The 24,144-nt window shown below is 54.5% G+C and overlaps 1 protein-coding gene across 1 annotated transcript; it reads left to right on the top strand.

Annotated features, from left to right (window-relative positions):
- Window positions 1-642: 642 nt before the first annotated feature.
- On the top strand, window positions 643-21,485 carry PALD1 (phosphatase domain containing paladin 1). The gene is made up of 20 exons (XM_066191778.1): window positions 643-762; window positions 7,864-8,061; window positions 8,188-8,290; window positions 8,481-8,660; window positions 8,737-8,901; window positions 8,994-9,154; window positions 9,272-9,347; window positions 10,012-10,163; window positions 10,241-10,337; window positions 10,445-10,549; window positions 12,955-13,050; window positions 13,235-13,369; window positions 14,302-14,418; window positions 14,502-14,681; window positions 15,154-15,351; window positions 15,621-15,761; window positions 16,380-16,451; window positions 16,593-16,733; window positions 19,140-19,295; window positions 21,142-21,485. The coding sequence occupies exons 2-20, from the start codon at window positions 7,874-7,876 to the stop codon at window positions 21,289-21,291; spliced, it is 2,613 nt and encodes an 870-aa protein (XP_066047875.1). The 5' UTR covers window positions 643-762; window positions 7,864-7,873; the 3' UTR covers window positions 21,292-21,485.
- The last annotated feature ends 2,659 nt before the right edge of the window (window positions 21,486-24,144 follow it).

Genomic DNA, 24,144 nt, shown 5'->3' with positions numbered 1-24,144 from the left:
CGGGAGAGCAGGAGGTGGGGTTCATGTGGAGAAGAAAAGGCTCCAGGGAGACCTTAGAGCCCCTTCCAGTGCCTAAAGGGGCTCCCAAAAGAACTGGAGAGGGATTTTGGACAAGGCCATGGAGTGCCAGGATGAGGGCGAATGGTTTGGAACTGCCAGAGGGAGGGCAGGGTTGAATGGGATATTGGGCTTCAGTCACACACACCCGTCTCCCATTTCTGGGAAGGAAAAGCGCTTTTTTTGGCTTTGGGAGGTGCCGGCAGTGCCTTGATGCCCCCAAAACGGCAAACCTGGCTGGGGTGGTGGCATCTGACATTCCCCTCTCTGTCCCAACCCCTCTCTGGTTTTTCACCAGATGATGGAAGGATCAGCGAGGTGGGGGTTGCTGCGTGCTGGGGGTCCCCGAAACGATGGGGGCTGCGTGTCAGGGGTCCCTAAGGGGACAAGGGCCGTGTTTGGGGGGCTGCTGCGGGTGCGGGGTGCTGCGTGCCGGGCATCCCCGGGGTGCCGTGGCCGCGGCCCGGGGGTGTCCCGGCCGTGCCGGGGGTGCAGGGGGCGGTGCCGGGGGCGTGTCCCGGGGCGGGGGGCGGTCCCGGACGCCCCTCGGCCCCGTCCCGGTGCCCGCCCCGGTCCCTCCCCCGCCGAGGCGCCGGCGGTCGGCGCGGCCGCGGGGCTGCGCTCCCGCCACCGCTCCCGCCGCCCCCATGGGGCGCCCGACGGCGCGGCCGGCCCGGCGCGGGAGCTGAGCCCGGAGCCCCCCAGGTACCGTATCCCCGCCGAGACCGGGCATCCCCCCTCTCCGAGCCCGGCATTCTCACCCCGACTCCCGGGGCTGGGCGTTCTCCCCCCTCCAGCCCCCGGGACCCGCTCCGCGCCCCATCCCCGATCCCGGGCATCCTCCCGCCACCCCGGGGCCGAGCATTACCCGAGCCCCGGACCGCGCATCCGCCCGCCCGGCACCGGCTGCCCCTCTCATCCTCTCTCCGGGGGTGGTGGGGGTTCGTTTCCCGCCCCGGGACAGGGGAAGGGGGTGGAGGGAGCAGGAGCAGCCCTCGAGGGTGCCCCCCACCTCCCAAGCCCCCACCCTCCGGGGGGGTTTGTGGTGGGCACCCGGGGGGCTTCTTGGGCGGGGATGTGTCCCCCCAAGCCAAGGCAGGCGGGACAATGGGGGGAAGGTTTATTTCGCCCCTGGAGCGTGGCCATGAGGTGCCCCAGCCGTGGCGAGGAGGGTTTATCCGGAGCCAACGCTGGGCTTCAAACCTCTGGAAAATAGATGGATCACTAGTTTTGAGGCCCAGCATGCGCCCCGCCGATGGCATTCTCCCACCTCTCCTGCCTTTGCAGTTGCGTTTCCTATTTAAAAGGGTTTTTTTCTCTCCCTCTTTTGGCCTGGAAGCCAGTCCCACCGGGCTGGGAGCCCAGCACGGCTGTCGGCCGGTGCCGCCTGTGCCTGCTGCGGCTCGAGTCCCCCGGAGTGAGTTTCGGGATTTGCATCTCTTGGCTCTGCCTGCCTTGCACCCCCAAAAGCTGCCTGGGGAGCAGGCTCTGGGAGCGGGGAGGTGCGGGATGAAGATGGAGGAGGAAGAGGAGCAGATGTAGCCGAGGTCTGCGGTTTGGCTCCGCAGCCTCCCGTTTAGGGAGCACGAGAGGAGCGGGAAGCCTGGGATGGGTTTCCCGCGGGCACGTGGGGGGGATGGCGCAGAGCCCGGTGGGCTCCCAGCCCCCGTGTGGGACAGAGCCACTGCCGGAGAGGATGTCCTAGGAGCAAGGCTGCCTGCTCCCGCTGAGCTCCTGCCAGCTCTCCGAGGCTGAAAACTTCCAGAAACCTCATCCAGGCTGCGTTTCCGATGGCTGCCGGACTTTTCCGGACCTGCTTCCCTGCCCTTTCCCCGGCGCATCCTCTTAGTGCCGGAGGACCAAACACGCCCTCGTCTTCCCGCAGCGCTCCTGGCCGTGGCACCTCTCACACCCCGAGCTGTGCTCCGGTTGTTTTTCTCCCTTGGATGGGAGAAAACAGCGGCTTTTGGGGTGGCTGGGCTGGCAGCAGGCAGGCATTGCCTGAGGAGGAGGCAGACAAGGCAGCGGTGGTGGGACATTTCCTTCCTGGAAGGCAGGAAGTGATTATGTCTTCGCACGGAGCCTAAAAATAACGGGCAGGTCTCTGTTGTGAGCTAAACACCCCTGGGATTTGCTTGATTTTTGCTTTATCAAGAGAGCGGGGTGGAGGAGAAGAGATCTGTGAGCTCTGAGTACCTACTGCGTCCCAAACCACGGTGCTGGCGCGCATAAGGTGCTGCTTGTCCTGGGAAAGGTGTGGTCTGCAGCGCTTCCCCAGGCGTGGAAAAGCGGCCCCGTGTAAAAGGAGCCGTCCCCGTTGCTCGGGCAGCCTTCCCCCCGTTGGGAGGGGAGCCGCGGTTAGCTATGAATAGCACAAAATCATAGCCCTCGCCTTCCCAAAACGCCCCGGCCGGCTCCGCGTGGCGCTGGCCGTCCCCGGCTTGCGAGCGGGGGGTTGTTCTGGGGGGGCCAGGCTGAGTTCCCCGCCCGTGGGGACACCCTGCTCCCCCCTGGCAGCCGGAGCGGGGTCACGCCGCAGAACCACCGGCGAGGAAAAGCTTGGCAGCTCTGGTTTGGGTGTGGGGCTGTGGTGCTTCCTGGCGAGCTGGGGACCGTTTGGTGCTGGACAAAAGCTTTGCCCACAGGTCGCTGGTCTCTTTGGAGATGCCCCCCAGCCTTTATCTTCGTGTTTTATGGCTTTTTGTTTTGTTTTTCCTTTGTGCTACTGAAAGGAAACCCTTCAGGCGAGTGTGCTCACAGACCTTGAAACCACTGGCAGCGAGCTGACGGCATAACTGGCAACACTGGCGCTTCCGAGTCAGGGCTTTGTTCCTCTTTCCATTGCTGCTCATTGATAAAACCCCTCACCTCAACAGCAGGCAGCCCAAGCATCTCCGGCCTGCCCAAAAAGCAGCACCCCAGGGACAGGTGGGATGTGTGAGGGAACCTGCCAGCGGGCCTTAAAAGTTGGGGGGTGCGAGGCAGCAGTTACAGGTGGGCTCTTCACAAAACCCTGGAGTTTTGGAAGGTTTGGAAGGGACCTTAAAGGTCTCTCTCATCTCATTCCACTCCCTACCCTGGGCGCCTTCCACCCAGTTGGAAGAGCAGGTTGCTCCAAGCCCCATCCAACACTTCCAGGAACGTAATTCCTCCCAGGCTGTGCTTAGCAAGGCAGGTTAATAATGCTGATTAATAATGCTCCTGCAAACCAGGTTTGTGAAGAAGGGCTGCAGCCTGGATGCTATTCCCAATGGATACCAGCATCCTCCTCTTGGTGGGGAGCAGATTGGCATCCCCAGTTTTGGGGGTGACCTTTTTTCCCCTCCATTCCCATTCTCAAACAGCTTTCCCTGGCTTCAGGGTGAGGAGCTCTAAATCAAGTAACTAAAGGCAAGTCGGTCACATGGAGGCTGGGGATGTGGCTCACAGTTTTCTGCCAAAAGACAGGAGCATGTCGGGGAGGGGGTGTGAAATGCCTGTTCCTTGTTATTCTGGATGCTCCCGCTTGGATTTAGGGGCAGGCATCCCACCGATGCTTTCCTGTGGTGCTTGGCAGGTGCTGGTGGGGGGATCGGCAGCACCGATCCCGGCCTGGTTGGGAAACACCTCTGGTCTTTCTAGGAAATGCTGCTTATTTAGTTATATTTTTGGCCGTCGCCACCGGCTCTCCGAGGAGCTCGTGAGAATGGAGGGCAGTCACTTTTGCTCCTTTAAAGATATTAATAAATCAGTCAAGGCTTGTAAAAGCAGAGCTGTCTGCTGCAAAGTCACCTTTCCAGGGCCTTTCCCTGCCCGTGGCAAAGCGCTTTTAGGTTGATTTGAGGCATTTTGATTCTTTGCCCTCACAGCTCGGTGGGTGGACAACACGTTCCAAATCATCTGCAGGTTGATGTGTTATTTCTCACCTTTATTTTTTTGTTTTATTATGTGTTTTTAAAAAGCCGGGCCGCTTCCTTCCGGCACCACCTGGAACAACAGGAGCCCGCTTTCCCATGCAGCCTTTGCTGTGGGATATCTCCCGGCACAGACAGGCAGGCTGTCCCAGAGAAGCTGTTTGTGTGTGATTTAATTTTTCGCTGTTTTTTTAAAAAAGAGGGTTAAAGATCACGCCGGGGCGGGGGGCTCAGCTCCAGCGCTTCCTCCAGGCTCCGGTGATGCCCCTCCGGCTGCACCCGAGCTTCCTGCTGGCCTGTGGTGTTTCCTGCCTCCCTGCTTGGCTCAGCAGTGCTCCAGAGGTGCCCCTGGGTCCCTGGAGGATGCATCCATGCCGACTCCATGCTGAAAAGCCACAGGGGCTGCCCCACACCGAGGAAGGACGGATGCTTCAGGAGGATGCCGCCATCGCTGCTGCTTCTTCCCAAAGGGCTTTGCTTTTCATTTAGAAGAGCTTTAAAAGCTATAAAATGTCTCGAGGATGCACGGAAGGAGATTTATTTGATTTATTTCCTGCTGACAATGAGGCGGCCAGGCAAGTGCACACTTCCTCCTCGGCACGGTGGCCGGGGCAGATGCATCCTGCAGCTGCAGCCCGACCGCCTCCCACTATATTTAGTCCATTGTTTGCTCCAGCTTTGAGTCCTCGCCAGGTCCCCGGGTGTGGGAATAGCCCCTGTGCCGGGTGGAGAGGGAGAGGAGCGGCTCGGAGAGGTGGCAAGGTGGAGGGCTGAGCGCTGTTACAGCGTCCTGACTTCTATGGGAGAGGCTGCAGCGTCCGCACGAGATCTGTTGGGATGCTCAGGTGGAATTCTTGGGATGCTCCCGGTGCTGCTGGTGGCTCCTCTGGCGTTCCCTGTCCAGGCTTGGCAGAGCTGGATGTTTTGAACCAGGGGCTGGAGGGGAAGGGAAGCTCTTCTGCCTTGCCCACCCGGAGGCTCCGCTTCCTCATTAGGCAGTAAGAATAATTAATCGGCAGTGCTTTGAATTTAGGCAAAACACCTGGAGAGGAACACTGCTGGTTTGTTTGGTGGGATGCCCTCGTGCAGGGTGTTGGCTCTTTTGGCAGCTGGGGAGAAAATGAGCTCTTTGTTCAAGAACCTTGGCCACGATTGATCTCGGGCTTGGCTTTGGGGTCTGTGACGAGATGCGCTGCCAGCTGGGGGAATATTTCTTGGGTTTGTCCCCAGAAAAGAAGGACAAGGTGCAGACAGGAGGCCAGGATGCTGTGCTGTGCAGGGGGATGTTGTCTCTGCATCTTCTCTCTCCTAGGAAGGAAAACCCCAAATACTGTGTGGTGAAAGGGAAGGGATGCTCAAAACCAGTCCACCGCAGCTGATGGCTAATGCCATTATAAAATCCATGTGGCTTGCTTCCCAGCCTGCTAACCTGGAACTGTAGAATCCCAGAATGGTTTGGGGTGGGAAGGACCTTAGAGATCATCTCGTTCCAACCCCCTGCCATGAGCAGGGACACCTTCCACTAGACCAGGTTGCTCCGAGCTCCATCCAGCCTTGAACACTTTGAGGGCTGAGGCATCGACAGCTTCTCTGGGCATCCTGTTCCAGTGCAGGAACTTCTCACGGTGTTTCCTGTGTTCAGCTGTGGGGTAAAGGGGGATATTTGGGCTAATCCACAGCCCTTTGGTGGGCTGGTCCCAGCCAGGCTGGGCCCTGGGCTCCTGCTTCCCTCGGCTGGCCTGTGATGGTGGCTTCGTTGCATCTCTTCCCGTGGCAGCCACCAGCAATATTTGGTAAAGCTTTCAGCCAAGATCATTTTATCTGTTTCCTGGGGTAAGGTTTTGCTTCCCTACCCATCCCAGTTTGTGTCCCAGCTTGCAGACTGGGCATTTGGGGGGGGTGTAAATCCTCCTGCTCCCATCAGATGCAGCAATACCAGTAAATAGCTGCTCCAGTATGCATTACACCAACACTTCCCTCTTCCTGTGGCTTTTTAGAGCAGTTCCAGTGGCTTCCCTGAGCACCCAGTTTGGGTAATTTCGGTACTTTTCTTGCTTGGTTTTGCCTGCCCAGCCTAAGCAGGGAGTAGAGTAGGGGAAGAAGCTGAGATGTGATTTCCTCTCTCCATTCATTTTGTGGTTTGAGAGACAATTTCCAAATCTGCCCGGCGCCTTTTATGCCTGTTATTTCTTGGTGTGGTTTGTCGAGAAAAGAAAATATCCCTGGGGGTTTTAGGGTGAAGATGGGTGTCTGTGTGGAGGGGAGAAAGACAAAGGAAATACTGGAGCTGCCTGCCTCGAAACTGGGGGGTGGAATCTCCATCTTCCAACATGGGGATGGCTGGAACAAACCCAGAGATATCGATCCAGCCCACTGTTGGAAAGATGCACCCATTCTGAGCAAGATAAGGGGAAAAAAAGCATCCTGGCTGGATGCCCCATTCCTGCCTTCTGCCTGAGCTCTCCATAGCCACGAGCACTTGCTCTGAAACACTCAAAAACCTCCCTATATTTTTTTTTCTCTATTTTTGCCCTCACAGTGTTCACATGAAAGAAACACTCAGGAGGACTTGGAGGAACGGCACTGGCCTAAAACAGCTGGTTTTGTTTCCCCCCCCACCCCCCCCCTCTGCTCTTGTGTGTAAAAGAAACCAGGCTGCCTAATGGTGCAGAAAATTCACAGTAGAGCAACAAGTTTTCCGCGGAGCAGGGAAGGAAGATGGGGAGGAGGGGAAAATGTGTGCCTGGGCACAGTCTAGGCTAGAAATAGCACATTTTCCGCAGGCTTTTCCCCCCACTTGAAGCATTTGCAGCTGCTGTGGGGGCATCACATTCACTGGGATCGCAGTAAGGGATTGATCCTGTGCTGCCTGTAAGGCAGGAGGAGCAGCTGCAGAAGGATTTGTAGGGCTGGGTTAAAGCCATTCCCGGTATTCCCAGTCCTGAGCGTCGCCTCGGAGCAGGTACCGTCCCCCTTTGGGTGCTGCCAGGCTTATTCCCGTGCAGCACAAAGGAGGTTTTACTGGGGACCATCTCGTTAGGAGTGGGCAGAGTTTTTGTCCTTTCCAGGCTACCCCTTTGCCATCTCTCACTTGGTTGGGAAGCCGGGATCCGGCCCTGGCTGGCGCAGACAGTCGGCTCATTGTCCCGGACCGCTCGAGTGTGGCGGGATGCTCCTGGCCGCCGCCAGGCCTGCCCCTTTGGATTCCATCCTCGTTCAGGGATGAGCTCCCTGGGGACGAAGCGGGGGCTGCTTTCGGGGTCCCCACCTGCCCTGGGTGCTCCCCTGGGATGGGGATAACTGGCTGCTCTAAAGGCAGCTGCCAGACTGGCACACACAGACCTGCTCCAGACGTGCAGAATTATCGAATATCCAGTAACACGTGCTCTCTGTTCAAGGGTTTTCCGTGCGGGGAGGGACTCAGGAGTGGTTTGTGGGTGCTGGGAAAGCAGGGGACAAGGCTGAGGCGCAGTGCCATGTGCTGACTCAGCAGATTTTAGAGACCGGATCCAGCATTTCGCCCTTTATTCTGGCCACCCCCCCAGCCCTACTTTCACCTCCCCGATGGAGCAAGCTGCATGGCAGGCAGGAAGAAAGCCTTTTGTGGGAGCGGGAGGGAAAGGGCCGGCTTAGAGTTCCTTCCCTGGCCGGCTGTCAGCAGGGGGTTGCCCTGTGCCTGACTGGGATTTTCCCATCCTAAATCAGGAGAAGCTGAAAACTAAATTCCTCCTTTTTTTTTTTTTCTCCCCTCCCTCCTTTTTTTTTTTGTTGTTTGTTTATTTGTTTGTTTTGGTTTTTTGTTTTGTTTTTGGTTTTTTGGGGTTTTTCTTTTGTTGGTTTGGTTTTTTGGGTTTTTTGGGGTTTTTGTTTCCCCTTTCCTCCCCGCTGCTGCTGCCTGCCCATCCCGGCACAGCTGCCCACGGATGATGGGTACGACGGCCAGCGCGGCACAGCAGGCGGTCTCGGCATCCCCCCTGGAGAGCCGGGCGCCAGGAGACAGCGGCATGGAGGACCAGCACTCCCTCAGCATCCACTCCTTCCAGACCCTGGGGCTCCACAACAGCAAGGCCAAGTCCATCATCACCAACAAAGTGGCTCCCGTGGTCATCACGTGAGTCCTCGGCAGCCTCCAAAATTCTGGGTTTCTCCACCCTCTTCTCTAAATATTGGGATTTGTTTCAAACTTGACCTGTGCTGTTATTTTTTTCCTTTACCCACCTGTGTCTGGCTCTTGCAGGTACAACTGCAGGGAGGAGTTCCAGATCCACGATGACCTGCTGAAGGCCAACTACACGGTGGGACGCATTTCTGAGGCCACACTGGAGCACTACCTGGTGCAGGTGAGCATCTCTGCCACTGAATTCATCACCCAGCTCATTTCAGCCTGGGCTTTGGGAACCTCAGAAGTGTTTTGGGGGGGTTTATTTTGAAGATCACATAGAAAAAGCCCCTTTTACACTCAGCTGTGTTGAAGTCCCACCTTGCTCAAATCCACTGATGTCCCACCTTCTCTCTTCTGATATTTTGCAGGGGAAATACTTCATGGTCAGGGATGTATATGGAAAATTAGATGTTTTGAACACTACTGGCAGCTGCGGCGCTCCCAACTTCCGGCAGGCCAAAGGAGGATACGCCGTGTTCGGGATGGGGCAGCCCAGCCTCAACGGCTTCAAGCTCGTGCTGCAGAAGCTGCAGAGAGAAGGCCACAAGGTTGGTGGGAGGGTGGGAATCGGGCTGGAAAAAAGCCAGGAGAGCTTTGAGACAACCTCTCCCCGGGTATTTGCAGGAATGTGTCTTCTTCTGTGTCCGTGAGGAGCCCGTGGTCTTCCTGCGGCTGGAGGGGGACTTTGTGTCCTACACCCCCCGGGGCAAGGAGAACCTCCACGAGAACCTGCAGCGCCTGCAGCGGGGCGTGCGGGCGGAGAGCCTGGAGCTGGCCATCCGCAAGGAGGTGAGCCGGCACGGGAAAGGGCGCACACCCTGCTGGTTCAGAGGGGGGTGGAGGGGCTGTGATGGACGGGGCTCCCCCCGTGTCTCCTGTAGATCCGCGACTTCGCGCAGCTGAGCGAGAGCGTCTACTACGTGTACAACGACATCGAGCGGCTGCGGGACGAGCCCCACGCCGTGCGGGTGCAGTGTGACGAGGACATCCAGGTCACCGACGAGGTCTATCGCAGACCTGTCTTCCTCCAGCCCTCCTACAGGTCCTTCCCTCCTCCTCCTCCTCCTCATATGGGGTCGGAGCTCTTGGCACTCCGTGGTGGTGGGGGTGAAGCCCCTCCGTGGTGCCATCCTAACGAGGGCTGTCCCCATCCCGGCAGGTACCACCGGCTGCCCCTGCCCGCTGAGGGAGCCCCTTTGGAGGAGCAGTTTGACGCTTTCATCCGCTTCCTCAGGGTAAGCCGAGGGAAGGCATCTGATCCGTGGGGCCTCTTTGGGGTGGGATTTGCTCCTGTGCTGTGTTGGAGACTGTGACTGCCTGAGAGCCTCTTATGGTTTTCCTTAACTCTGCCTGTTAGAGGATGCCTGTGCCTGCAGATCCCACACCCCTTGCTGTAGGATCCTGCTGGAGAAGTCCATGTTGTCCAGCAGTTCGTCCCTACCTCTGGCTAGAAATGACCGTCCCTGGCCACTTCCAGGCAGCTCTTCCCTAAGTGGCTGTGGCAGGAATGATCTGCCTTTGGTGCAAAGGTTTTCCATGTCAGAGCTGCTTTTTTTTTTTTTACATTCTGGAAGGTGAAATCTCAGTGGATTGGGAATGAGTGGTGGAACATCTGCAGTAGGGTGGACAGGCTGGTGGATGGAGAGGGCACTGGGCAGGGGAATGCAGTGGCCACCCATTGTCCTGTCCTGCTCCATCCACCCCATCCCCTGAGCAAAAGGGAGATGCCACCCACCCCTCCATGCCTGGGCATGGCTGTCACCTCCATCCCGGCCACTGATGGGGCAGACCTGGCTCTCCTGGAAGCCACTGGAATCTCCATCCATCCATCCATCCATCCATCCATCCATCCATCCATCCATCCATCCATCCATCCATCCCTGTGTCCCTCCCTCCTAGGAGAGCCCCAGCCTGCTGCTGCGGGACCCCGGCAGACCCCCGCCCGCGCTGCTCTTTGGCTGCCAGACTGGCGTGGGCAGGACCAACCTGGCCATGGCCATGGGCACCCTGATCCTCCACCACCACCACCGAGGAGCTGCCCAGAAACCTGAGTAAGCCCCCAGGGCGGGACTGGGGGGATGCCCGTTCCCCCTGGGGCTGGTTTGATTTTCTCCTTCTCCCACCTCAGCTTCCCCCACTTGCCTAAGACGTCTCCTAGGGACAGGCTCCGGGTCATCCAGACCTTCATGGAGATGATCCCCAAAGGCCAGCAGATAGTGGAGGAGGTAAGGGGGTGCTGGTGAACCCTCCAGCAGGGCGGCTGGGAGGGAGGGACGGGGTTTCCCCCCAGATCCGAGACCCATGGAGCAATTTCCCGCTTGCTCCTCCCCAGGTGGATGGTGCCATCGCCTCCTGCTCGGAGATGCACGACATGAAGGAGGCCATCTACGAGTACAAGAAGAAGCTGGAAGGGATCGGGGAGGACTATCAGATCCAGGTAATCAGAGGATTGCTCGGATGCGAGCCATCGGCACCGGGAAATTTATTGAGCTGTTTTTGCGCCGGGACGAGAAGAATGTAAATTCTGGAAACCCAAAGCTTCCTGTGAGCTGGAGATTTCCCAGCGATGCGAAACCTGGAAGGTTGTGGAGTGTGTCTTTTTTTTTTTTTTCTGCCCCTGTTGTTTTAAAAACCATAAAATGGAGCAGACTGGGACTGGGGGAAAACAGGCTGGTTTGGGCTTTGCTACTGCTTGCGGTAGATGACCTCGGGGGCAAATAATATCCTGTGCCCTGATTTCATCAGCTCTAAAATTGGAAAATCAATATCAGCCTGGATGGTAAAAGTCCTTGGGAGCTGGGAGGGATCATTGCAAATATAGTCACCCAAGGTCAGGCTTTTCTAGTGGTAGATTTATGTTATTTCCTGTTGTTTTGAAGAGCCATCGCGGTGGCTTTCCGTGCTGGAAAGCTGTGGTCTTCCCTGCCCAACCAGGGGGCTCCTCACCAGACAATGGAAGGAGGTTGGATGCTCAGGTGGAAGTGCTGCCCTGATCCCAGTTTCTTTGGAGATTAATTTTCCCATTTAAATATTGAATGTGGAGTGGAAATGCTGGAGCTGGCTGTAAAGGGCAACCTCAAACCAGGTGTCCTGTGGCAAAAAAACCCATGAAAATGATTAAGCAATGGGAAAATAAGACGTTTACTGTCACTTTTTTTGGTGTTTAGTGGCAAATCCCAATTTTTTTACTTCCCTGTTCCCTTTTAGGGTGGATTTGGTGCTGCTCATGGGCTGGCAGGTTCTCTTGTATAGCAGGGGAAGGTTGGGCATGGGACAGGGGATTTTCCCATTCCTTGAAGCCTTTCCCTGACTTTTCCCTGCTGGGGAAACCTGCTCCATGTCATCCTGGACTCCTGGAAAACAAACGGCTGGGGGACTGCCGTAAATAAGCCTCAAGGAGTGTTTATTTGAAGTCTTTGTGGAGCAAGAGCAGGTTTAAACAGTGGCGAGGGGCCAGGAAAATGTGCTGGGGGCACATGGAGGGTGAGGAGGGGGGGGACGGTAGTGCTCAGTCATTGAAAAACCAGCCTGGACTTCTTTGTGTTGGAGGGGTACTGGGTGAGCTGGTTGGTTTTGGGGGGAGGAGGGGCTTTTCTGGGCATGGAGGAATGATGTCTGTGGGTTTCTGCCTGGGTTTGGGGGGCAGAAATGGAGATTTAAGCCCTCGAGTGATCGGGGTGCAGGTGAATCGTGGTGTGGGATGCTGAGCAGATAGACTCCCACAATATCTAGCTTTCCACGGCTGAAATAGGAGTGGATCAGTCCCCTTTCCACCCATAGCCTGTTTAAGGGGAATGTTAGGAGGTTTGCCTTGGGTGAGAGCACAGGGATGGATTTTACTGCAGGAATCCAAGTGCTCGGGAAGCAGCACCACTCTGCTGTCGGTGCTGCCGGCAAACCTGGCACAGCTCCATCCCCACAGGCTTTGTTTTGAGTTTCCAGAGCAAATCCCACTGCCTTTCCTCTTGATAAATGACTGCAGGCCGGATTTCTCTTGTGGAGAACAAGTAAATATTCATGAGTCAGCCACGTAATGACAGGGATGAGCAAACCCCGCTCGCCGAGCTGACCCCGGACGCAGCCCCATCCTACAGGGTTTTCCATCCTAGCCTGGGAAGTGGGTTCCAACAGGCCCTCTGGGGATGTTTGTGGGTGCCGTGCTGGGTGTTCCTTACCTGGTGCCAGGTTAAATTGTTGGATGGGATGCTCAGAGGTACAGACTCCCTGCCCTGAGGTTTCTGAATTACAGAAAATCCCGAGGGTTTGAGTTTCCTCCCTGAGAGGGGGTAGCTGTGATGGAGAATATGCCTGGATTGTGGGGGTGATGAGAAAGAGGAGGAGGAGAGCTTGCTGGAAACGTAGGAATCGGGATGCTTCTGTACATGGAAAGGGGAGACCCTTGGAAATTAAGGATATTGCAGGGGGTGTGACTGGCACAGGGCCCTCTCTCCCCAGGGATGCCACTGCCTGAGCATTTAATCCAAAGGCTGTGGAGATGGCTGGAATGGGGGAAGGACCTTGCATTTTCCAGACCCATCCCCTGGGTTTGAAATCTCATGGGTTTGAATCTCCCAGCTGGACAATGTGTCCATGTGACAGTGTGGACTGGTTGGAACTGCTCCCAGTGTGTCCTTGTGCTAATGAGAAACTTTTGTTTTGAGCTGAAATGTGAATTTACGCCTTTGAGCATCATTTAATATGGGAAACTGGAAACGTTTCATTAAAAAAATACAACAGTTCATGCAAAGTGTCTGTAGGGCTTTTTCCCAGCCTCCTGGTCCGCTGGGGGCAGCAGGACTGCTCAGCACTGAGCATCACGGATTCCCTGTCCTTGGCTTCCAGGGGAGCAGCACCAAAGAGTATTTCCTCCAGAGGACTCTGCAGAGCCTCGAACGCTATTTCTACCTGATTGCTTTCAACTACTACCTTCATGAGCAGGTAAAACCCGCCAGAACAACCCCGAAAACACCTTCCTTGCCCTCTTTGTGTTGTCTCCGTGGCGTGGCGGGAGGGCAGGCGTTTCCCCCTTGGAGTTTCCCGAGCAGGTTTTCTCGGCGGGGCGGCGGGCAGGGGGATCAGAGCCCCGGCTGATGGTGCGTCCCCCCCGGCCCCCCGCCGGCAGTACCCCCTGGGCTTTGCCCTCAGCTTCAGCAGGTGGATGTGCCGGCACCCGGAGCTGTACCGGCTGCAGGCGGACATGAACTGCTCGGAGCTCACCGTCACCGCCGAGCTCGTCACCAAGGGCGCGCGGGTGCTGGTGAGTGAGCGGTGCGGGAGTGGGGACGGCACCTTCCCGGGGTGCCCACTCTCACAGAGCCCTGGAGGGGTGGGAGAAGCCCTGTTGTAGGGCAGGGGGCATAAAATCTTGGGTCCGGGTCCTGCTGGCACCTGTAGCATCGTGCTACTGCGTGTCCCTGAGAGCTGACGATACAGGCGAGGAGACGGGGTCCCGTTTGGAAATCCCAGCTCTGTTTGTTGTCTGCATCGTGGGTACAGGCTCCAACGTAGACCAGTGGGGCCAAGGTTCCAGGGTTATATACGTGATAAAAGGGGTGTTTCTGAGGGTCAAGGTCTAACAGGGATAGGGAAACATGGTGCAGACGGGTGGCCAGGAACTGGGGGGACTTACGGGGTTACAGGGGTGTGGTCCTGAGGCTAAAATCCCCATGGGGTCCGAGGGAAGGGAGAACATTCTGGCAGGTGTGCATATATGGTAACAGGGTGACATAAACTTAACAAACCAATGAAATAATGAAACCTAAGAAATGCTAACATGCGGCTTGCAAAGGCCCGTGGGAGGAAAGTTCTTCTCACCCTAGTCTGAAAGGGTATCTCCCATAGGCACCCGCAGCAAGGGTGGAACTAGGTGGTTTTATAGTCCCTTCCAGCCCAACCCAGGTGAAGATAAATGTGGCCAGAGATCCTTGTGCACATGGATGTGTCTGGATCATCCTGTGACATGAGCCTGGGCAGCAGCTCCGTGGTTTCTGGGTGGGGTGAAGGAGGCCAGGCCCATTTGTGCCTTATGCTGCGAGAAGTGCATGTACCCCCCATGTGGGGCTTTGAGCCCTGGATGCTGCTGTTGGAAAGGTTTGGGAGCTTGTCCTGAGCAGGGTCCACGGGTTGTGGTGTGCTGCAAACCTGAAGGTGGGAAGGGGCGTCCCTTGCCTGGGCATTGCTCTGTTCCAGGTGGCGGATGAACGCTTCTGCCCCGACGTGCTGAGCACTGCCAAGGAGATGAGCGTGGCCAACTTCCGAAGGGTGCCCAAAATGCCCGTCTATGGCACGGCACAGCCCAGCTCCAAGGTGGGGGACACGTTCCCACGTCGGGCAGGGACCCCACGTTGGGCTCCCAGCCTTCCCATCACCCTTGCCCACCCTTCCCTTAGACCCTGGGCAGTGTCCTGAGGTACCTGACGGATGCCAAGAGGAAGCACTCCCGCATTGTCTGGATCAACCTCCGGGAGGAAGCGGTCCTGGAAGGGAATGAGCAGATCTACACGCTGCGGGAGCCCGGACTCCTGGAGGAGCTGATCCCTGTGCCCGCTGCCTCGCCCCAGCAGCTGGAGGTGAGCTCGGGGAGATGCTGGATGCTGTGGAGGTTCCCAGGAACCCTCATGGATGATTTCCACAGGCTTTGATAGTTCCTCACCCTCTGGAGCTGCTGGTTTTGTTCTCCTTTGGGAACAAGGGAGCAGAGCAGAGATCTACCCTGGAAGAATTTCCTGCATGCCTTGAGAGCAAGGGTAAAAGGCATCTGGGGAAAGGGGAGCGGATGATCCCAACTGGATTTCCAGGGGAGACAGGCAGTGGAGGAGCTTGGCTGCCAGCAGCAGCGTGGCTGCATGGAGGAGCTGCCCCTCACAGTGGGAAATGATGCTCCTGGGGCTCCCATCAAGCACAGAGGGACCTGGGCAGAACTGGTGGCCAGGACCTGGTGTGGGGTTTGGGGTGTTCACCTGCATCTAAAAACATTGATTAAAATCCTGCAAAAATTAGGAGAGCCGGGTGTTACAGTGGAGGTTTCTCTATCCACTCCAGAAGCTGGAGGCTGCCCTGAAGGGGGACCTGCTGAAGTGCCAGAAGTGGCTGGAGGTATACCTGGAGGCAGAGAAGCAGATGAAGATGTTCAAGAGCTGCCTGACCACGCAGGAGATATTCAGCCAGCAGAAGAATTCCTGCCAGGGACTCACCTACCGCCGCATCCCCATCCCCGACTTCTGTGCTCCCAAGGAGCAGGTACCCCAGGGAGGGGATGGTGCTGCTGCCTCCGTCCCAAGCCAGCCCTGGTGCTGTGCAGGAATGTCACTTGGGTGCTCAGTGCTGGTGGGGTGCTTGCCAGGGCAGGGGGGGATCCCCAGGAGATGCTGCATGCAGAGGCTCTTTGCCTTCAGGATGGATCTGGCAGCAAGGAAACGGGGATTTCAACCTGGAGGCTGTAGGACAAAGGGGACCCCGGGGTGAGAAAGTCCTGCATCCCTAAAAACCCACTGGCTTCATCCTGGCAGGACTTTGACCGGCTGCTGGAGGCCATGAAGAGCGCGCTGGCCGAGGACTCGCGAGCAGCCTTCGTGTTCAACTGCTCCAGTGGCCGGGGCAGGACCACCACGGCCATGGTCATCGCTGTCCTCACCCTCTGGCACTTCAATGTGAGTACTGGGAGCTGGAACAGCCCCTGGTGGCATTCCTGGGGAAGCTCTGGAGAGCCCATGGAAGCCGTGTCACAGCCAGAGGGCTGAAGGGAGTGTGGGCAGGGCCAGGGTGGACTGTGGGTGTGGACATCTGGATGTTGTCATTAGCTGTGCCTAACTCCCAGTGAGCTCCAGAAGTCTAGGCGAATCCCTGGTGAGCCTTTACCCTCTTCCTGACAACTCCCACCCCCACAATAAAGGGTTAAGGGCAGGGGAGATCATGGAATCACGGAATAGTTTGGGGTTGGAAGGAATCTTAAAGCTCATCTCCTTCCACCCCTTTGCTGTGGGCAGGGACACCTTCCACTATCCCAGGTGGCTCCAAGCCCCGTCCAGCCCGGCCTTGGACACTTCCAGGGATCCAGGGGCAGCCACAGCTTCTCTGGGCAGCCTGAGCCAGTGCCTGGAACAGTCCTCTGTCCAAACATGTGGCTCCCTCCGTGGGCAGGGGTAAAATTTTCATGTTCCGTGCCTGGCAGGGGCAAGGTGGGGGATGCTGGGGGTCCTGGTGGGCTGGGCACAGGCTCTGCATTTTTGGGCAGCCCATAATGACCCAGTCCCCTCTGGCCACCCCAGGGCATCCCTGAGATGAGTGAGGAGGAAATCGTCAGTGTACCCGACGCCAAGTACACCAAGGGAGAGTTCGAGGTGAGTCCTGGGGCTGGCTGCATTTTAGGGCTCTCCCTCTGCTACCTTCAGCCACAGCTGCGTGTCTGGGGGGGCTGGATCCTCTCCTGGGCAGTGGGACGAGGCAGGGAGGCTGCTGGTGAAGCCCTGCCCGTGCTCCAGGTGGTGATGAAGGTGGTCCAGCTGCTGCCTGACGGTCACCGGATGAAGAAGGAGGTGGACATGGCCCTGGACACGGTCAGCGAGACCATGACCCCCATGCACTACCACCTCCGGGAGATCATCATCTGCACCTACCGCCAGGTGAGCCCCCCTCTTCCCGTCGGCACCGGGCAATTCCAGAGGGACCAGCCCTGCCAAAGCTGGATCGTTTCTCGGCCTGAGGCTCTCTGGTGTGTCACCAGAGACGTGCCAGGGCTCCCGTGGTCACGGTCGCTGCCTCGCATCCTGTGCTGCCCCACATCCCACCCAGAGGCCTGCCTGCATCCCACATCCATCCCATCCAGCATTCCTCTCCTCCAGCATCCCTTCCATGCCGGCAGAGGGCAGGACTGGTCTGTCCCGCTCCGCTTCCAGCCCCGAAGGCTCCTCTGGCTCCTCCCGAGTTTGGGAAGGAGATTCAGCTTTGGGAAGGGGAGCCGCCGCTGGGAGCAGACTGGTCCATGGCCAGCTGAGCCCGTGGTCCACTGGCCTGTTTCACTTGGGAGCCTCTGTGGAGCTGATGAAGAACCAAAACGGATTATTTTCGTCAGATTTGGGATATTTTAAACCCTCAACTTTATCACAGGGCCTTGGAAGGGCAGAGCCCAGGGCCTGGTGTTGTTCCTGGGATGGTTTGTGCCGCATCCCAGCAGTGAGGCAATGCCTCTCTTCAGCTCTTGCTCCAGCTGCCATCCATCTGTGTTTTCCATTAATGGCCGCCAACGATTGATGGAGGGAAGAAAACCCAAAATGTTCAATCAGCCAGGGACATCTGCAGCTACCTGGGGGCTTGCCTCCTGGTTCCTGAGAGCCTCTGCATTTTTGGGGGGAGCTGGGAGAGAAAACCTCTGGAGACCTAACTATTTGCAGATGTAGCTATTATTAATTAATTTATAGTCATATTTATTTTTATTAATTTATTTCTATTCAGGATAAGTAATTTAATTTTGGCTTTCCCTCCTTTACTATGGGGATGTGGCCATGTGGTGAGTTTCACCTGCTTGGCTCTCAGGACCAGCACAGGGGTGATCCTGGGCTGGATCCCATTTCCAGGCTGGTGGGAAGGTGGGATAAGGAGGGATTCATCCACTCCCTCTGCTCAAGGAAGAGCCTCTGGTCACTGGAGCTTGTACTTCCCTCTTGGCTGCTCCATCCATCCCATTTGATTTGGCTTGGCCCTGAGCAAATGCTTTAATTTTAATTCATTTTTTGTTCTTTTTTTTTTTTTTTCCCCTCAGTGATGGGCATCTTGGAGAAGAGAATGGTGGAAATTGTTGGGGTTTTGGGAGTTGCTGGGAGATGCTTTTCAGGGTTAGGGCGAACAGAAGGGAAGGCAAAGGTGTTTTGGCGGCTTGGTATGGTTTGTTCTGACCTCTTCCCATCCCTAACTGGGAGGAAAAAATAGGAAAATGTAGGAAAATATAAATAATGGGATAAAAGATAGGGTAGTAAGATGGTAAATAATAAGATAATAGAAAAAAAATAAGTAGGATAATAGAATAAAATGAGAAGTAATAGGATAATAGAAGAAAATTGGATAATAGAAGAAAACTAAATAGGAGGGTAGAATAAAATGATAAGTAACAGAAGAAAAATAAATAACATAATAGAATAAAACAATAAATAATAGGATAAAAAATAAATAGGATAATATGACAACATGGTAAATAATAGGATAATAGAATGAAAAATAAACAGGGTAATACAGTACCAGGATAAACAACAGGATAATAGGATTTGCTACAAATCTACAAATACTGGCACGCACAGGTGGAGGAGACACCTTTTCCCAAGGGCAGAGCTGGAGTGAGGAATTGCTGCTTTTTGGGATGGCCTGTGGGATCAGGGCTCTGATTTATTAGTATTTATGAATTCCTAGGGAGGGCAGCATGCAGGGCTTCAAATAATGGCAACAATAATACTAATAAAAAAATGACTCTATAATTGCATACAATATCTAACAAAGCTATAAATATAAATAATGAATGCATGAACATTACAGTATATATATAACATATAAAAGAGATATTTATGATTTATATATATGAAATAGTACTGGGAGATGTGATGGCCACCAACCTCAGAGCTTCTCTTCCTCTGGAAACAGAGGCTGAGTCCAGGTGGGAATGCCTTCAAGGGAGATGTTTTTTTCCCTAGGGAAGTACTTTACAGTCCAGGAACTCATGGTTTGGGGTACAGTTTGCACTTGGCTGTCTATTCCTGCTCCTGCCCCCTACGTTTAGCCATCCCTCACCTATTTTTGAGCTCTGGGAGTGTTGTTACCCTCTGGAAACCACAAGGAAATGAGAGCCTGGAGCGCCAAGCCCCGGCTGGAGTGGGCTGGACGGATGCGCTTATTTTTGTCCCCAGAGTGTTTCTCCCTCTTCCCATGCCCTTCCCATGGCTTCTCCCAGGACTGTGGGTGAGGGTGGGATGCAGGAGCTCCTCGGGAATGCTCTCCCAGCACGGGTGCCACAGGTGCCTCAGCCAGGCTGCTGTTCCTTCCAGGGAAAGTCGGGCAAGGATGAGAGGGAGACGCGGATGCTGCAGCTGAGGAGCCTGCAGTACCTGGAGCGCTACATCTTCCTCATCCTCTTCAATGCCTACCTGCACCTGGAGAAAAAGGACTCCTGGCAGAGGCCCTTCAGCGTCTGGATGCATGAGGTGAGGCTTTCTCCAGCTGCTGCCTCGCTCAGCCTCATGTTTACATGGGAATAAAGGGATTTACTGAGAAGCAGGCACCCATCCTTAACCCACATGTGATTGCTGGACTTGTTGGCGTGTCCTCTTTGCTCCCCGGGTTGGTGGCTGTCATGGAAAGCCACTGGAGATGGATGGCATCCCACCACATGGGTGGGGGAGCTCTCCCACCCCAAACCCGCTCTTTTCCCCTGGTTTGAGTTTCCCAAGAGTTTTGTTGTGATTGCAGCACCTTGGGCTGGGGGGCCACCAGCCAAACCTGCCTGGCCAGGACAGGTGGCACAGGGGATGGGAGGTCTGGGAGGATGGGATGGTGGCATTGGATATCCAAGGGAATTGGGAACCAGCTGGAAAAATTGAATGGGGGGCAAGTGAGAGAACCCTAAATGATCCTTATGGAATGGGGGAAGACTGGGTAAGAGACCCTAAATGACCCGTATTTCCTGCTCAGGGGGGTAGTAGGCGCTGGATTTATTTGGGATACATTGATTTGAATGGGAATGTTGGGTGGGGGCTGTAAATTTCACTGGAAAAGGGACTTTGGAGGTGGTACAAGTGGGGTGGGAGGCATGGGGGGGTGTGTGCTGATGCCTGGGGTGTTCTTCTGCATTCAAGGAGAGTCGGGGAAGAGAAGGGGAAGCTGAGGACATGGCAATTTTAATAATGCTACTATTACTATTCTTATTGCATTTTAATTATTTATTCAACTTTTATTATCACATGACTGCATTTCATTCTTTTCAATCTTAATTTTTGTTATTTCGTTGTATCACTTCCATTGATGCGCTCTCAAGTTTCACTCGGTTTTTTTACTCATTTTGCAATTTCCATCTTTTACTTCTATTACGGTGCAGAGAGTTTTTCTCCCCCCGCCTGCTCCCGGTTTTGCCGCTGTGGGAAAAACCTTCATCCCTTCATCCCTCACCCCCGCCGGCGCTTCTAATTCCTATTGGCATCTTTGATGCGCCGGCCGGGCGGGAGATGAAAGGGCGGAGCTGGAGCGGGAGCGGGGCCGCCGCTGCCCGCCCCGCCCTGGCATCCCGGTTATGCCGGTGTTTGCATTGCCCGGCGGCCGCCGCTGGGGCTGGACCGGCTCTCCTGGAGATTTGGGATGTTTGCTCTTGGCTGGATGCGGGAGGCTTGCGGCTGAACGCAGCAGTTTTTAATGCGGCGCTTTTGAGGGCTGGGATCCTTTCGTGCTGCACCTCTTGGGGGCTGCCCCTTTAATGCTGCGCTTTTTGGGGGCCGCACTTTTTAAGGCAGCGCCTTTTGGGGCTGCATTTCCAGCGCATGGATTTACGTCTGCCCCTCTGTCCCTCGCCCCCGTTTGCTGGAGCATCTTTTAGTGCAGCACCTTTCTTTTGGCGCTGCATCTTCTGAGTGCGGCCCCAAAAGGTGCTGCCCTTTTTAATGCCACACCTCCCATCCGTGGGGTTTACTTTCCCCCCTCCCCACTCCCCCGTCTGCTGGAGGGGAAGGAAAAAACCACCCGACCCGCGGATACAAGGAGCCTTTGACCCCCGGAGCGCCCCTTCCCGCTGCATAATCCCCGCGTTTTTAGCAAAAACAAGGCGCCATTGTAGCTTTTTGGCAGGAGGGTGCCAAAGCCAACAAACCCTGTGATGGCTGACCCCAGCAGCAAGGAAGAGGCTTAAAAATGGATAAACTGGAGCTGCAAAGAGACTGGGGGAGCTGAAGGGGGTGGTATCGGGAAGGGAGGCGGGATGCCGGGGATCTTCACCCCGGAGGTGGCAAAAGCATCCCCGGCGTGGGAGGGGAATTCAGTCTCCCTTTCTCCCTGTGTTTCCAGGTGGCGGCGGTGGCTGGGGTCTACGAGGTGCTGAACCAGCTGGGATTCCCGGAGCTGGAGAGCCTGGAGGGCAAAGCCCTGTGCACGCTGCGGGGCCGCTGGCAGGCGCAGGCGGCCGCCTCCCGTCCCTTCCGCGGGGACTTCGTGTAGGGCGGGAGGGGGGGAACCCCTGCTGCTTTCTTTGGGGTGGGGAAGAGCGAAAAAAAAGAAAAAAAAGAAAAAAAAGACTGTTTTCCCCAAATCCGAGGGTGTGGGGAGGGGGAGGGGCGAGCCTCCAAGCTGCCTTAGGATGGGAGGATTTCTGGGGTTCTTTTGGACGCAATAAAAATACTGTAAATTAAAAATCGAGACCTTCCTCACTTTTTGCCTGCGGCAGTGCAGCATTTACATATAATAATACTAATACTATATGTATAGTAATTAATAAATTTATACATACAGAGGTGTATTTATGTGCATAAACACACAAATGTATGTGTCTATATACACAAATATATATATATATATATATGGTTATATTTTGATGGCTCCAAACACTTGCAGCCAGAATAAGAACTCACAGAAATCCCAGTCACTTCAAACCTGGGTATTTTTAAGGCTTGGGCATTTTTGTTGGTTCTTCCCAACTCTTTTTAGTCGTGGGTGCAGTTGGAATGGCAGCTGTGGTACCCAGTTTTGGGGTCCGGCTTCCCCCTGCCTCGACCAAGTTGGTGCTGAGGGGGCTGAGCTGCTCAGCAAAGGCATAAAAGCAAAATTAATGCCAGGGTTGTTTTTGGTTTTTTGGGGGGTTTTTTTGAGGAAAGAATGAAAGATGAAGTCAATCCAAAGGAGATGATATAAATGAGGGGTCCCAGTGCCCCCCTGGCCTCACAGTGGGGTGAGAGGAGCTTGGGGGAGGGAGGCAAGGGGAAGTGTCTTGGAAGGAGGAGAGAATAGGATGGGAAGCACAAAAGCAGGAGCACACGCTCTCTCTGTCCCAGCAGCTGCTTTCATCCACTGCCAGTGGCGGGAGGTGGCAGAAATTCAAAGGTGGAGACTGGAAAGAAAAACCTTTTAAAATAGCAAAGAGCTTTTCCTTCAGCCTTGGCTGTGACAGACCCAGGTCCCGAGGGGTCCCTCATTTTCTCTTTTTTGGCATAGCCACACATTTGGGGTGTGCTTTTTTGATTTTTTTTTTCCTTTCTTCAGGCAGAAATACCTGCCTGAATATTTTGCCCCTCGCTGAGTGTTGCAGTGTTTGGATAACTTGCTGCTGATGCAGTCAGTTGATTGAGTAATTTCAAGAGGCTGTTGATGCTATTTTCCCTCCTTTTTTTCCCCTCTTATTTTAGTTTTTGAAGGAGCACATCCTCTCTATCCTCACATCCCCATTTATTCTGCCTTACTAAAGCAATTACCTGCAGGCTCTTTTGCTGCAAATCCAACCCCTTCTCCTGCCCCAGCAGCAACCCTTGGAAGTCCTGCCTATTAGCCCTGTCTTAATTAGGCAGAGTTTTTAATTGCTTAGGAAATCCCGGCCTCTTTTAATCTTGGTAATGAAGGCTGGAGCTTTGCATCACCTGGTCTGAGGGGCTCAAAAGCTCCTTTCTGCTTTCCCACCATCCTAACAAACGATTTCCAAAGCAGGGCTACAGCAATTGCCTGGGAAAAAAAAAAATATCCTGGGAGATGGGAATGTGTTTGAATGTGAAAAATCAACCATGCTGTGTTTATTCCTTCTTTTCCCCAGGCTGGGGAGGCAGAAACCCAGATCCCTCTCTTAGATGAGAAGTTAAAATCTGGCTCTGAATGGCCTGGATTTTCTGCTCCATGGGAAAAGGATTGGCAATTCTGAAAGGATTCAGCCAGAGACAAAGCAAACAAGGGGTTCATATATTATATATCTAAAATACACAATCATCATTGAGTATATATTATGTATTTTAAATGCTATATATTATGTCTATAGCATACATTTTATTATATATAATGTGTATACATTATACATAGATTTTATATATAATGATAGAAAATACACATTCTAGAATTATTCGGTACAATGTAAATTCTAGAAATATTAAATACATTAAATACTGTAAATATTGTAAATTCTATATAAGAGCAACCTTGGCTAGTGGAAGGGGTGGCAAGAGGGGTAAAAAGCAGGACAATTAATTAGATGGGGTTAATGAGCTGACCTCCAGCCTCAATGGGGTATATTCCCTGGAGGAGCAGCAGCTCCTCCCAGGGAAGCACCAGCAAGAGGGTCTGTGGACTAAAATATCTACCAAAAAAAACCCAAAAAACAAAAACCCAAAAAAACCCCAAACAACTCAAAGTCTGTTTTTACATTAAAAAACCAAGAGCTTGTTGATCAATTTTATTGATGTTCATGAAAACTGGTTTTCTGCAGGTTTCTGACCCTCAGTTAACTCCTAATTCTCCACTCTCCTCACCTTGTTCAGGGCTTGGAGTGTGGGAATACAGCTGAGGGGATCTGAGGTTATTTTGGGGTAGGGAATTAAATATTAAACCCCAGCCGGCAGTCCTAAGGGATTGATTTCAGGGCAGGAAACACAGATCTGTGGCTGGTTGTCTGCTCTGTTGATGCTGATCCCAGATCTGCATCTCATTTCCATGGGGGCACAGGGCATCCCTACAGCTCCGGGTGCCATCACCCATTTTTGGGGCTTTTTTTTGTCTACAAACGCTTTTCCCCAAACCTGCAGACACACAGGAAAATGGAAAAGAGCCAGGCTCTGTGTTGCAGCCAAGGAGAAGCCCCAACACGCCCCCAAATCACCCCACTGCACCCTTGGTTATACACATAGCCTGGGGTGGGCGATGGAAACTTAATATCCCTTAAAAAACCCCAAATCCACCCCTTATTCCACCTATGGAAAAGGTTATGGCATTGGTGCTGCTGGAGCTTAGAAGAGGTGAAAGGTGGAGCTGGAGAACATTGAAAGGGGGCCCTCAGCTGCCTTGATAAATGGTGTAAGTGGTTCTTTGACCCGCGCCGGA

Source organism: Chamaea fasciata, unplaced genomic scaffold (genome assembly GCF_029207755.1).
Source record: "Chamaea fasciata isolate MVZ Bird 193981 ecotype frontalis unplaced genomic scaffold, bChaFas1.0.hap1 SCAF_9, whole genome shotgun sequence".
NCBI lineage: Eukaryota > Metazoa > Chordata > Aves > Passeriformes > Sylviidae > Chamaea > Chamaea fasciata.
This window is presented reverse-complemented; position numbering and strand designations above follow the sequence as displayed.